Source organism: Ambystoma mexicanum, chromosome 11 (genome assembly GCF_040938575.1).
Source record: "Ambystoma mexicanum isolate Mex_15411 chromosome 11, UKY_AmexF1_1, whole genome shotgun sequence".
Taxonomy (NCBI): domain Eukaryota; kingdom Metazoa; phylum Chordata; class Amphibia; order Caudata; family Ambystomatidae; genus Ambystoma; species Ambystoma mexicanum.
In genome coordinates this window covers 910,079,787-910,092,959 of record NC_090934.1, presented here as the reverse complement: position 1 = coordinate 910,092,959, position 13,173 = coordinate 910,079,787, and the positions used below count along the sequence as shown (strand labels likewise).

The 13,173-nt window shown below is 54.9% G+C and overlaps 1 protein-coding gene across 1 annotated transcript in view; it reads left to right on the top strand.

Annotated features, from left to right (window-relative positions):
- Positions 1–13,173, top strand: part of LOC138503903 (mucin-5AC-like) — a 488,816-nt gene that overhangs the window by 239,958 nt on the left and 235,685 nt on the right. Inside the window, exon 49 of the mRNA XM_069623989.1 lies at positions 9,099–9,296. Coding sequence (XP_069480090.1) covers positions 9,099–9,296 — 198 coding nt within the window. The remainder of the gene's footprint in view (positions 1–9,098; positions 9,297–13,173) is intronic.

The following is a 13,173-nucleotide window of genomic DNA, read 5'->3' as shown; positions in this document are numbered from 1 at the left end:
GTGTATGAACCTGGCGCCATAGGCACCAGGACTGGCCCAATGAGGGCTTTTGAAGAGGATGCCAGGCTATAGAGGCCCAAGTCCTGACTCCACCTGGACAATGGGTTTGCAGAGGGGGTTTTGGGCGAGGGTCATGACAGATAACATCGCCATCCATGTCACATCTGGCAATCAGCCTCCTACATGTCAGTGTCACATGCATCCATGGTGTATCACAGTTGCACACTTGTCAAATACACACACATGCACATGTACATAGTGCAGATACATCCAGGTGGAACCAGCATCCATGTGTGACACCACAACCATGCCACAGTACATACACAGAAATTAAAAAATGTGTGCACCCACACATGCATTCGGCCAGCATGCTTTCCAACACATACACCATCGATGTGTCTCACACATGACAGGATTCACATGCGGCAGGCTCATGTCCCTTTACATGCACATCCATACATGGCCCTACAAAGACATATGTGCAACCTTCACACTCCTGGCACACCTCAACATGCTCATCGTCCAATCAGTACGCATGTACACCTACGCTCCACCAGGATACCAACTTCATTGGCACTGAAGCTGGTAGCCCTCAATCTCTCTGGCTAGTGGTTGCCAGTGGTGCCAGATGGTGTTGTGTCCAACATGGCACCCCCGGAGGCAGGTGTGGGTGGGCAACTGGGTCCTGAGGCTGGGCTGTGGAGCGATTGAATACCAGTCGGGAGTCTTCTGTTCCAGCAGGGGTGTTCACAGCAACTGGAACCCTGCAGATGGCTGACGTGCAGGCACCAAATAGCAGGGCACATGGCCGGCAGGCAGGCAGGCAGCAGCACATGGCAGGTGGGAGTGTGGTCGGTGCTCCGGGGGGCAGGAAAATGGCCTTCTGGGCAGGAGCGTGGTTTTCCGTGTGTTGTTGCATGGCAAGCTTGATACGGAGTGATTTGGCACGTGAAAAAACTGCATGTCAGCGTGTAATTTGAGGAAAGGCCCTTAGCGCGTATGTGCGTCTGTGACGTGAAGCGCAAGGGCGTTTCCCTCTACACGGGTGCATGCTCATTTTACACGTGCTAAAAGTGCACGTCCGGGTGTCACTGCGTGTAGTTGGAGGAAAGGCCCTTAACGCGTGCGCGCGTAAGTGACTTTACACATGTGGACTGGGTTAAAAGGTACGCGTAGGACTCCATTTTCTTGTACGTGCTTTTTGTGGAGAGCGAGCAGGTGATTCTTGTACTTCTTGTCAGTTCACACGCGATTATTTCACAACGTTTCCAGTTCGTACTCCCTGTATACTCAGACAGAGTTCACTTCTTCTTCTGGCGGGGGTGTTGCCTATGCGCACACGCATGTCTTTTTCATGTTCTTTTTCCAGGCAGGTGAGTCGTGCATGGATTTTTCAACTGTGGTTGCCCCCGTGTGTCGCATACCCATTCAGAGGTCATTGTAGCCTGCGTGTACCACGCATACGCTTATTTTTGTGTTTCTGGGTGCCACAGCGTAGTGCAGGTTCTTTATTCCACACACGTGGTCTACCAGGGGTCGCGTGCACGTTAAATTTTGTTTTCGGGGTGCCTGAGCGTTGCGTGACCCGTCGTCTTCCCACAGGGGTCACAGACAGCCTTGCTAGAGCACTAGGGTACGTATTCCATCTAGTACCCTACCCCTTTCACCCCAATTGCCCAGGACAATTGTTTACTGCACCTCCCATTCGCACAAAAACATCAGTGCCATGGTTGGGAGGCGACCAAGCACCAAGCAGTAAGGGATGAAAAGGTGGCCGACCTCAAAGAGGTGGATGTGGTAGGGGACGTGGACAGGATGTGCAGGGTGGCCCAAGAGGCCAGTGTGTGGAGGACCAATCAGGGACACCTATGCCCCCCCCAATGGGTCGGGGAGATGTAGCTGACACCATCCCAGCTCAGCCCTTGTTAACCCACCCAATATTGTCAACCGAACCGGCAGAGGATGACTCCCAGGCTGACTTCTGTGTGAAAGTTGGTGAAAGTTGCTGTCACCAGGCCACGTGGATATGGGGCAGCAATGTCATCTGCTGCCCCAAGTAGTCAGGGTGAGGAGGCTGCAGGGGCAGCTGCAGCTCAATCCACCCCAGCTCTGAGTCTCCCGGCCAGGACAGTGTTAGTCCAAGTCCATCACACTGAGGTTGGTCCTGCCAATATCACCCAGCAGCCAATGCCTGCAGTGAGACCTTTGGTCATCGTGCCTTTGGCTACTTCCATTGCCCAGTCCACCTGCTCTTCTGCCCCTACCAACCAGAGCGGCGTAAGCCAGTCAGGGTCCACACCACCTTCCAAGAGGAAGAAGGGTGCTCTTGCGGTACAGGCTGGGACCCCAGACACGGCTACCCACTATGGCACGTCAAGGAAGCCTAGTTTCAATGATGCAGAACTAGACGCACTTGTGGGCTACGTGTCGGCCCATGGCCGCGAAATGGTGGTGACTGCAGGGTGCAAGACTACGACTGCTCAACATAGGGCCCACTCGCAGACCATCGCGGACCACATTACTTCCCTTGGATTTGTGAGGCACACAGCTGATGATTGCTCCAAGCAGTGGAATGACCTCAAACGCAGAGCAAAGAACAAGCCTGCTTCCAATCATGCCTCTACTCTGGTGACTGGCGGTGGGTCTCCACCAGAGGAGGAACAACTCACTGAACATGAGTCTATCGCTGGAGCCTTCATCACAGCGGATCAGATCCAACGCGTGGGAGACCTACCAGATGTTGAAGCAATGTCCGGTGAGTGCCCATGCATGTGTGTGCAATCCATGTGTATGTTGCTTGGGTGATGTGTTCTGATTGAGTGCCAGGTGAGGCTGTGTAGTCATGACTGCTATGGGTCACCCATGTGGTCCCTCCAAGCCATTCCCCGCACTTGGGTTTCGGTTTCACAGTATCCCTTCTGACCACAGTTGACAATTTGCACCTGATTACTGCACTTGCCCTTCAACTGTCATCTTGCCACAACACTGTTCATACAGTTTTCCTGTTCATTCTGCCTGATTGATGAAATCATTAGCATTTTTACCACACATTTTTGTGCCGTACTTCCCCAAATGTGACATACTTCAGTCATAGATTACACCCCACAATGGCCCACATTTCTTAACTTATTATGGGAACCTTAATATGGGAATGATTTGAACAATCAGGCTGATTGAGTAATGTGCACCTAGACATGGCCTGCACACAATCATTTTGGGGCCCTGTTTGAATGTTGAACATGACAATTGTCTTCTGTCATGTCGAAGTGACCAACCATTGATGTATCCATGTGCCTGCCATCACTGCATCAGTCAACACTGGCGTTATTGCAGTATGTAGCACATGTGTGTTTTCTCACACTGTTTGCATGTTTTATTTCATGGTGTCCATCTCACGTGGATGGGTGACAGTACTGATTTGCTACCATTTGGGTGTCTTTGTCAAATTTGCCATGGCTATGCTACGTGCCATCTGTGTGCTGGCATGTGTCATGTATGTGGATTGTCCATGCCACTCACGGGCTAATGTGTGATGCCAGTGCTATCCAGCATGCAGCACATGTGTTGGTTTTCCATCTTGGAGTCCTCAGTGTCTGCTTATTGCCTCCCCTTCCAACTCATTGACAGTGCATGCATGCCAGAGTTATTGTCATGTGTGACATGTGTCATTTATGTACTGGATGTATGTCTCGCCATGCCTATGTGTGTGTGCTATGGTGCTCATGCCTGTTTTCATTACTTTTCTTTCATGTTTTTGCAGGTGATGAGGCACTTGATGCTGTTGAGGAGAAGGAGATGGCGCAGAGCCAGGAGTACTCACAGCCACAACCTGGGCACCAGTGGAGGACGTGGGGTGGTGGTGGGTGAAAACCCATTAATCATGCAGACCATACTGTCCAAGGGTGTCTCTGGGTACACCTCCGGAGACCTCTATGAATCAGGTGCTGAATCAGACATTGAAACATATCTCCCGTCGCAGGTGAGTGTTTCTGGCAGGGATGCTGTTCTGTCCAACCCAAGTGCATTGGGGGTAGACCCCTCTATGGGGCATTCAGTGTTGGAAAGTCTGCATGTGGCGGTTACGGATGCAGGGTCACACTCCACAATATTTGCTTCTGTTCCTGGGCCAGCAGATCAAAAGAGGAATGCGGTCCTGCAGCCTCAGGCAGTGCCAGCACAGCAAGGTGCACAACACCTTGCCCCAAACAGGAGTGGTGCCCGCCAACACTATAGCAGCACAACAGGGGACATTGTGTGAAATGATGGCTCAGGCCATGGATAGGGTGGCCACTTCCATTCTCACCCCTGAAAGGCAGGTGGAGCTCCAGCAGCAGGCAACAGAGTCATTTGCCACTCACACAGGGAGGACATGTTGGCCTCCAACAGGGAGCGACGGGCTGGACTGGAGACTCTGCACACAGCCATATCTGCAGAGTCACAGGCCCACAGGGAAACCCTGAGGTTAGAACACAGCTCCCTCAGAGATACTCTGTGTGAACTTGAAGTGTCCTGGAGTACATGGTCAGAACAGCGGCTGGAGCAGCTGAAACGCACACTCTCAGCTGAGCTCCAGGCAACCCATCAGGAGATCCGGGCATCACGCGAGGCCATGCAGGCAGAAATGCGTGCAACCCGTGAGGTGCTGCATGGGGATCTCCGTACCATCATCCTGCAGAACCAAACCTTTCACACCCGCATGCTTGCTGCCATGGAGGAGCATGCCAGGGCTTTGCGTGGTCTGCCTCCCATATCACGCCCACCTTCTGATGTAGCACCAGAGGGTGATGACAGCGACAGCAGTTCTCCCACTGTAGCGTAGCCGTGCAGGCCATGAGCCCATGGAGTTTTTTTTTTCGTTTTTTTTCTCACATCCACACATGAGGGTGTTGGGGTGCACCCTGTACCTCATCCCTCCTGGGTGGCCTACCATTTTTTATTTTACAGTGTGTTGCTTTGTGTGGCTCCCGTAGGCATGCAGTGTGTATTCCAGCTGGGCACATGCAGGCTTGTCCTGTCTTTGGGTTAGAAACTTGGGTTCCTGACACACACACCCCTCCTGCTTCCCCTTTCCATGGGCTCGCAAAGGGTGTGACCAAGTGACAGTAACTTACACAGTGACATTGGGCTCCCATAGGTTGTGTGGGCAGTCTGTAGTCAAAACTGTGTATACATCCCTAGTGGGTATTGTTGTTCAATTCTCCACTTCATGGTGGATTTATAGATGGTTGTACCTTCTTCATGTCTTTACAAGCCCATCTCCTTTGCAGATGCAGTTCATGTTGTATGCAGTACACTGACACATTTGCCTACCAGCAACACTCTGCAGTTGGAAGGGGTCGATGTGCTGCCTTACTCAGGTTGTGACACTTGCACTACTTTAAATTTTTACTGTCATATATTGCCACTCTTTGATCCTGCACTGATGTTTTGTCTTGCTGGTAAATATTTGTTCATGTGTGTTGTTTTTTATTCATTACTGAGAGCACATCGTCTGTGGCCTGTTTCCATTTGGGACAGTGCACTTTGTGACACTTGTGTCATGTGTTGTGCATTCATTTGGTTGCTTTCACATTGCATGCCATACCATGGTGTGTTGGGTAGCTGAGATGGGGAGGGGTTGGGGGACATGCCACTATTTTGATGTGGTATTTTGCAAGGGGGTAGTCCTTCATGCTGCAGGAATATGTGGCTTTTTCTGACACAGCAGTGGGTATCTTTAAGTAGCTAGGGATGTACAGCATGTAGCACTTCCAGGTGAACAATCTCAGGCTGGTATGGTTGTGACAGTTGACTGTCCCTTTTGTCATCATCATTGATTGTCAGCTGGTATGTGCCAGGCCTGTGTGCACTCCACAGGGGTGCAATTTTAGGTGAAGTAATTTGCCACAAGCTGGGTATGGGCTGCCTCACCACGTGCCCTTTCACCTCCCATGCGCAGCGGGCGTGCATGTGGTTGGGGATGTGGGGGCACCACCATGTCCACCGGCAGGCCCCGCCGGGTTGCAATGTTGTGCAGGACGCATACAGCCACTATGATCCTGCACACTTCTGGGGGCGCATATAGCAGCTGCCGACCAGAGTGTGGTGGGGTTCCGAAATTGGCGTCATCATGTAGGTGCTCAGAGGGTAGGCACTGTCCCCTGGGGAGGTGATAATGGTTGTCATTAGTGGGGTTTTCACATTTCTCAGTGTCTGAAATGCATGCATGTGCAGAGGCATTTACACTCACCAATTAGCCATGTGTCGCCATGCCGCCCAGCTTCCAGGTCCCGGTTTAGGGGTGACATTCTGAATATGAAACTATCATGGGTGGACCCTGGATAGTTGGCATATACTGAGGTGATGATTCCTTTGGCATCATATACAACCTGCACGTTGATGGAATGCCAGTGCTTGCGGTTTCGATAGATGTGCTTAGTGGCCCTGGGAGGACGTAGAGCCACATGGGTGCAATCAATGACATCTAGCACTTTGGGGAGGTGTGCCACCCCGTACAAGTCCTGGACGACAGCCTGCCTTTCTGCAGGTGTTCTGGGCATATATATGTGCCTGCCGACTGAGGGCCGTGTAGTCATGATGGCCAACACCTGGTGTAGGCAGCGTGACTGCGTGGCCTGTGAGACACCCCCAACTATGCCACTTGTCCGCTGAAATGACCCAGTAGCCAAGAAGTGCAGTACATTGAGCACCTTTTCCAAAGGGCTCAGTGCTTGAGAGCACAGGGTGGGTGAGGTGAGGACATCCGCCCACTCCCTGACCAGTTCTAGGATTATGTGTGGTGGAAACCTGTACCTCCCATACACCAGGTCATCAGGCATCCCAAAAAGGCTGGTCCTAGGTAAAAAAATGCAGGGCCTGGCTATCCTCCTCCTCCTGCGGTGTCACACGGCCACTGCTCCGAGGAACGGTATATTCATCGTAGCGGATGAGCTTGTTTGTTGTTTGTGCGCACTTTTATGCTGCGCGGGGCCGCTTATGCCTGCTCCCTGCTGGCGTACGTGTTTCCGGATTAGTGCATCTTTTTTGGCACACGGCTTTCCCCTGTTCAATTCCATGAATACGTGTTGTTAGCGCACGTGTGGGCGTTGCAAGCATTTACCTCCTGTTCTTCCCCCGTTACGCCACATTTTCACACGTTGTTCCCCATTCCGCGTGTTGCGCCCCCTTTTCTTGTGTGCGAATCGCGCCTGCCCTTTAGTGACATGTGCGCCCGCGTGCGCCACCCACGGATTTGGCGCACATCCCTGGTTTTTCAAGCACAGCACATTCCATGAATCGATGAACGGCTGCGTGCACGGCTTTGGCACGCGTGCGCTGGGATTTTCACGCTTGCGCTCCCCTTTTCGGTGCACATTTATTCCATGAATTACCCTGTTAGTCTGTTGTTGTATCCACCTGTGAAGAGTTCAAAATGAACTGGACAACACATTGCCCTTTTATTGCTGTTTGGCTCTTGAAATATTTTGGACTACAACTTCGATCAGCCCTCGCCAGAAAAGTCAAATGGTGACGGGTCATTGAGAGTCGCAGGTTGCAGACCCTTATTCTATGGAAATGTAAGCTATTTCTGCTGACGGATAGAGAGGGATAAAATATCTGCACTGTTACAGGGCAAATTTCTGATGGGGAGTTGGGGATAATCTTGAGGTGCTAGAGGGTGCTGCAACATCTTGCAGTAATGCTAAAATCCACAGTGATATTTGGCTCGTTCTACGATATCAGTTTTGTGGGGGTTTGCCCACGCTGCTTAACTGGTCACATTAAGTTACCATCAAATAATTATTAATAATATTTTTATTTATTTGTTTGCATTTTTAAAGTGCTCACACAGCCCGGGGGCATCGAGGCGCTGTTACAGGAGTATGTCTTAGTTGTATATTTATAATGCCCTTAAATACCCAGAGGTTTCTAAGTGCGGACCCAGGGATTGAACCTTTGTTGCTTTGTGTCATCTTGCTTCCAAGACCAGCATGTTGCCACTGAGCTATCCTCCCGGAACGAGTGATACAGTGATACTAGTGATACAATTAAATATTAGCATGCAATGAACACACACAACACAGTTAAGTAACAGAGTCTGTTAGTAGACACCTCAAGGGAAATTATGTTACTGACCAGGAGTATATGAAAGGCTGAGTTGGTGCCGCCAGCATGTGAACCCTAGACCTTTAATTGTATAGTTAGGGCCATTCAGTAGATTAGCATGTCACTAAGCAACCTTACTAAGATTAGACAAAAAGCTAGAATGAGGCCTCAACAATGAGATTAAACATAGAACAATGTAATATCTGACATCTTTTACATTTAACGGTCAATTATTATTAGCAGATAGAGCTCATTATTGTCCTCCTCTCAGCCAATCAGAATCTTTATAGTACAGTCAATAACTACTGGTATTGACTGCATGCTGAACATTCTTTCTTCGGAAGCAGACCAGGAAACACCAATGCAATTTCCAGGCAAGGTTATTTTTAACTAGACACTTCTTATCTGGGAGGACCTTTTTTTGACTGCAACATGAAATTTAAAAGACGCAAGAGAAAGCTAAAACATTGGAAACGGCTTTTACTTTCTTGAGACACTGTTTGATTTTACATTTCACCTAGTACATGCTCATGTTAAACCTGTTCCAGTTCAACCAAGTTGCAATTAAAATTCTTAACTTATTTTATTTAAATACTACAAAATAAAACCATGTTTAATTTACTAACTCATTTGTCTATTTTCTTTACTCACTCTTAAAGTAACACTTCATAACTCTTAAAAATGTATTGCTACTACCAACTTGTGCTACTAGCCTTATAGACCTCGGGAGGGGTCATTATCGATTTGGATAGTGACCCTTCCCCAATTTATGGCCCTCGGCTTCGCCTCTAGTCATAACCTGGGGGCAGGTCATTAACCTGCGATAACAACTCCTCCCTCAGTCTATAAGGCTATGGTAAAATTACTTCAACAGGCATCTTGTGTTATTGAAAGAACGACACAGTATGATGAACAGTTTCTACTATCGTCACAAGAATATGCATAGGCTTGTAAAAAAAACATCCTCTAAACAATCTAACATTCTTTAAACAATTACCTCATATCTACTACAGGAGACTTGGAGTCAACTACTGTGTCCTTGTATGCCACCTCCACTCCAACATCAAAGGACATTTCAGGGATCACGTATACTGTACCTCTCTCTATTGGGAATACAACATTAAGCCACAGAACAACTCAATACTGGAGTCCAACAAAACCTGAGAATATTACCTGCCCTTGTATTATGGAAGGAATACGATACAATCCAGGTAAGTGCATTTGCTTGACAGCACAGTATGGCAAGCAGTATAACCACTGTGCATATGCTTGCTTTGTTCCACTATGTATTGCTGAAGTGATCTTCAGTATAATTCTCCATACCAAGGGGCCAATTCATAGAATTCGGCGCACAAGTGGCGCACGCGGCTGGCGCACAGTGTGCGCGTGCGGTAGGCTGCGCCAGCCGCGTGCGCCGAAACACATTCAGGCGCACAGCGTATTCATGGATTCCAACATCCACAACCAGCCGTGGCGCAGAGTGGCGCAGCGACCCTGCAGCAGCGTCAGTTACGCCCCCAAGAACGCCCCTTGCGCAGGAAAAAGCCATCAAAATCCCCAATCCAGCGCAAAGGGCAGCAGCAAACGCAGTGCGGGGAGCGTGTATTTCAGGGGTGTGCGGGAGTCCCCACACGCGATAGGCCTGGGTACGTGTATTACAGGGGTGCGCGAGAAAATCTACACGCGATTGGCCTGGGTACGTGGATTTCAGGGGTGCGCGAGAAATTCTACACGCGATTAGCCTGGGTACGTGTATTACAGGGGTGCGCGAGAAAATCTACACGCGATTGGCCTGGGTACGTGGATTTCAGGGGTGCGCGAGAAAATCTACACGCGATTGGCCTGGGTACGTGGATTTCAGGGGTGCGCGAGAAATTCTACACGCGATTGGCCTGGGTACGTGTATTACAGGGGTGCGCGAGAAATTCTACACGCGATTAGCCTGGGTACGTGTATTACAGGGGTGCGCGAGAAAATCTACACGCGATTGGCCTGGGTACGTGTATTACAGGGGTGCGCGAGAAAATCTACACGCGATTGGCCTGGGTACGTGGATTTCAGGGGTGCGCGAGAAATTCTACACGCGATTGGCCTGGCTACGTGGATTTCAGGGGTGCGCGAGAAATTCTACACGCGATTGGCCTGGGTACGTGGATTTCAGGGGTGCGCGAGAAATTCTACACGCGATTGGGCCTGTGCGAGTGGGGCAGTGTATTACGTAGGTGTGCGGGAAGTTGAAGAGGTGAATTGCCAGTGTGGGTCCTCCCAGGTCTCCCCTCTACCCCCTCCACGACCTCTGCAGGCAGCCCACACCACAGGGGACTACCCTGCACCCCTGGTCATGTCCCGCAGGCAGCCCATCCACCATGGGCATGCCCCCCAGCCAAGCCACATGTCCCCTTGCACCCCCACCCCCCAGCAGGCCCCCACTCATGTCCCCCTGCACCCCCACCCCCCAGCAGTGCAGGGGCAGCCTCCACCAGGCCCCCACCCATGTCTCCCACCACCCCCAGTCACCAGCCACCAGGGGCAGCCTCCACCAGGCCCCCACCCATGTCCGACTCATGTCTCCCAGCACCCCCACCCCCCAGCCACCAGGGGCAGCCTCCACCAGGCCCCCACCCATGTCCGACTCATGTCTCCCAGCACCCCCACCCCCCAGCCACCAGGGCCAGCCTCCACCAGGCCCCCACACATCTCACAGCACCACCACCCCCCAGCCACCAGGGGCAGCCTCCACCAGGCCCCCACCCATGTCTGACTCATGTCTCCCACCACCCCCACCCCCCCAGCCACCAGGGGCACCCTCCACCAGGCCCCCACCCATGTCTCCCAGCACACCCACCCCCCAGCCACCAGGGGCAGCCTCCACCAGGCCCCCACCCATGTCTCCCAGCACCACCACCCCCCAGCCACCAGGGGCATCCTCCACCAGGCCCCCACCCATGTCTCCCAGCACCACCACCCCCCAGCCACCAGGGGCAGCCTCCACCAGGCCCCCACCCATGTCTCCCAGCACCCCCATCCCCCAGCCACCAGGGGCAGCCTCCACCAGGCCCCCACCCATGTCTCCCAGCACACCCACCCCCCAGCCACCAGGGGCAGCCTCCACCAGGCCCCCACCCATGTCCGACTCATGTCTCCCAGCACCCCCACCCCCCCAGCCACCAGGGGCAGCCTCCACCAGGCCCCCACCCATGTCTCCCAGCACCCCCACCCCCCAGCCACCAGGGGCAGCCTCCACCAGGCCCCCACCCATGTCTCCCAGCACACCCACCCCCCAGCCACCAGGGGCAGCCTCCACCAGGCCCCCACCCATGTCCGACTCATGTCTCCCACCACCCCCACCCCCCCAGCCACCAGGGGCACCCTCCACCAGGCCCCCACCCATGTCTCCCAGCACACCCACCCCCCAGCCACCAGGGGCAGCCTCCACCAGGCCCCCACCCATGTCTCCCAGCACCACCACCCCCCAGCCACCAGGGGCATCCTCCACCAGGCCCCCACCCATGTCTCCCAGCACCACCACCCCCCAGCCACCAGGGGCAGCCTCCACCAGGCCCCCACCCATGTCTCCCAGCACCCCCACCCCCCAGCCACCAGGGGCAGCCTCCACCAGGCCCCCACCCATGTCTCCCAGCACACCCACCCCCCAGCCACCAGGGGCAGCCTCCACCAGGCCCCCACCCATGTCCGACTCATGTCTCCCAGCACCCCCACCCCCCAGCCACCAGGGGCAGCCTCCACCAGGCCCCCACCCATGTCTCCCAGCACACCCACCCCCCAGCCACCAGGGGCAGCCTCCACCAGGCCCCCACCCATGTCCGACTCATGTCTCCCAGCACCCCCACCCCCCCAGCCACCAGGGGCAGCCTCCACCAGGCCCCCACCCATGTCTCCCAGCACCCCCACCCCCCAGCCACCAGGGGCAGCCTCCACCAGGCCCCCACCCATGTCTCCCAGCACCACCACCCCCCAGCCACCAGGGGCATCCTCCACCAGGCCCCCACCCATGTCTCCCAGCACCCCCACCCCCCAGCCACCAGGGGCAGCCTCCACCAGGCCCCCACCCATGTCTCCCAGCACCCCCCCCCCCAGCCACCAGGGGCATCCTCCACCAGGCCCCCACCCATGTCTCCCAGCACCCCCAGCCACCAGGGGCAGCCTCCACCAGGCCCCCACCCATGTCTCCCAGCACCCCCACCCCCCAGCCACCAGGGGCAGCCTCCACCAGGCCCCCACCCATGTCTCCCAGCACACCCACCCCCCAGCCACCAGGGGCAGCCTCCACCAGGCCCCCACCCATGTCCGACTCATGTCTCCCACCACCCCCACCCCCCCAGCCACCAGGGGCACCCTCCACCAGGCCCCCACCCATGTCTCCCAGCACACCCACCCCCCAGCCACCAGGGGCAGCCTCCACCAGGCCCCCACCCATGTCTCCCAGCACCACCACCCCCCAGCCACCAGGGGCATCCTCCACCAGGCCCCCACCCATGTCTCCCAGCACCACCACCCCCCAGCCACCAGGGGCAGCCTCCACCAGGCCCCCACCCATGTCTCCCAGCACCCCCACCCCCCAGCCACCAGGGGCAGCCTCCACCAGGCCCCCACCCATCTCCCCCAGCACACCCACCCCCCAGCCACCAGGGGCAGCCTCCACCAGGCCCCCACCCATGTCCGACTCATGTCTCCCAGCACCCCCACCCCCCAGCCACCAGGGGCAGCCTCCACCAGGCCCCCACCCATGTCTCCCAGCACACCCACCCCCCAGCCACCAGGGGCAGCCTCCACCAGGCCCCCACCCATGTCCGACTCATGTCTCCCAGCACCCCCACCCCCCCAGCCACCAGGGGCAGCCTCCACCAGGCCCCCACCCATGTCTCCCAGCACCCCCACCCCCCAGCCACCAGGGGCAGCCTCCACCAGGCCCCCACCCATGTCTCCCAGCACCACCACCCCCCAGCCACCAGGGGCATCCTCCACCAGGCCCCCACCCATGTCTCCCAGCACCCCCACCCCCCAGCCACCAGGGGCAGCCTCCACCAGGCCCCCACCCATGTCTCCCAGCACCCCCCCCCCCCAGCC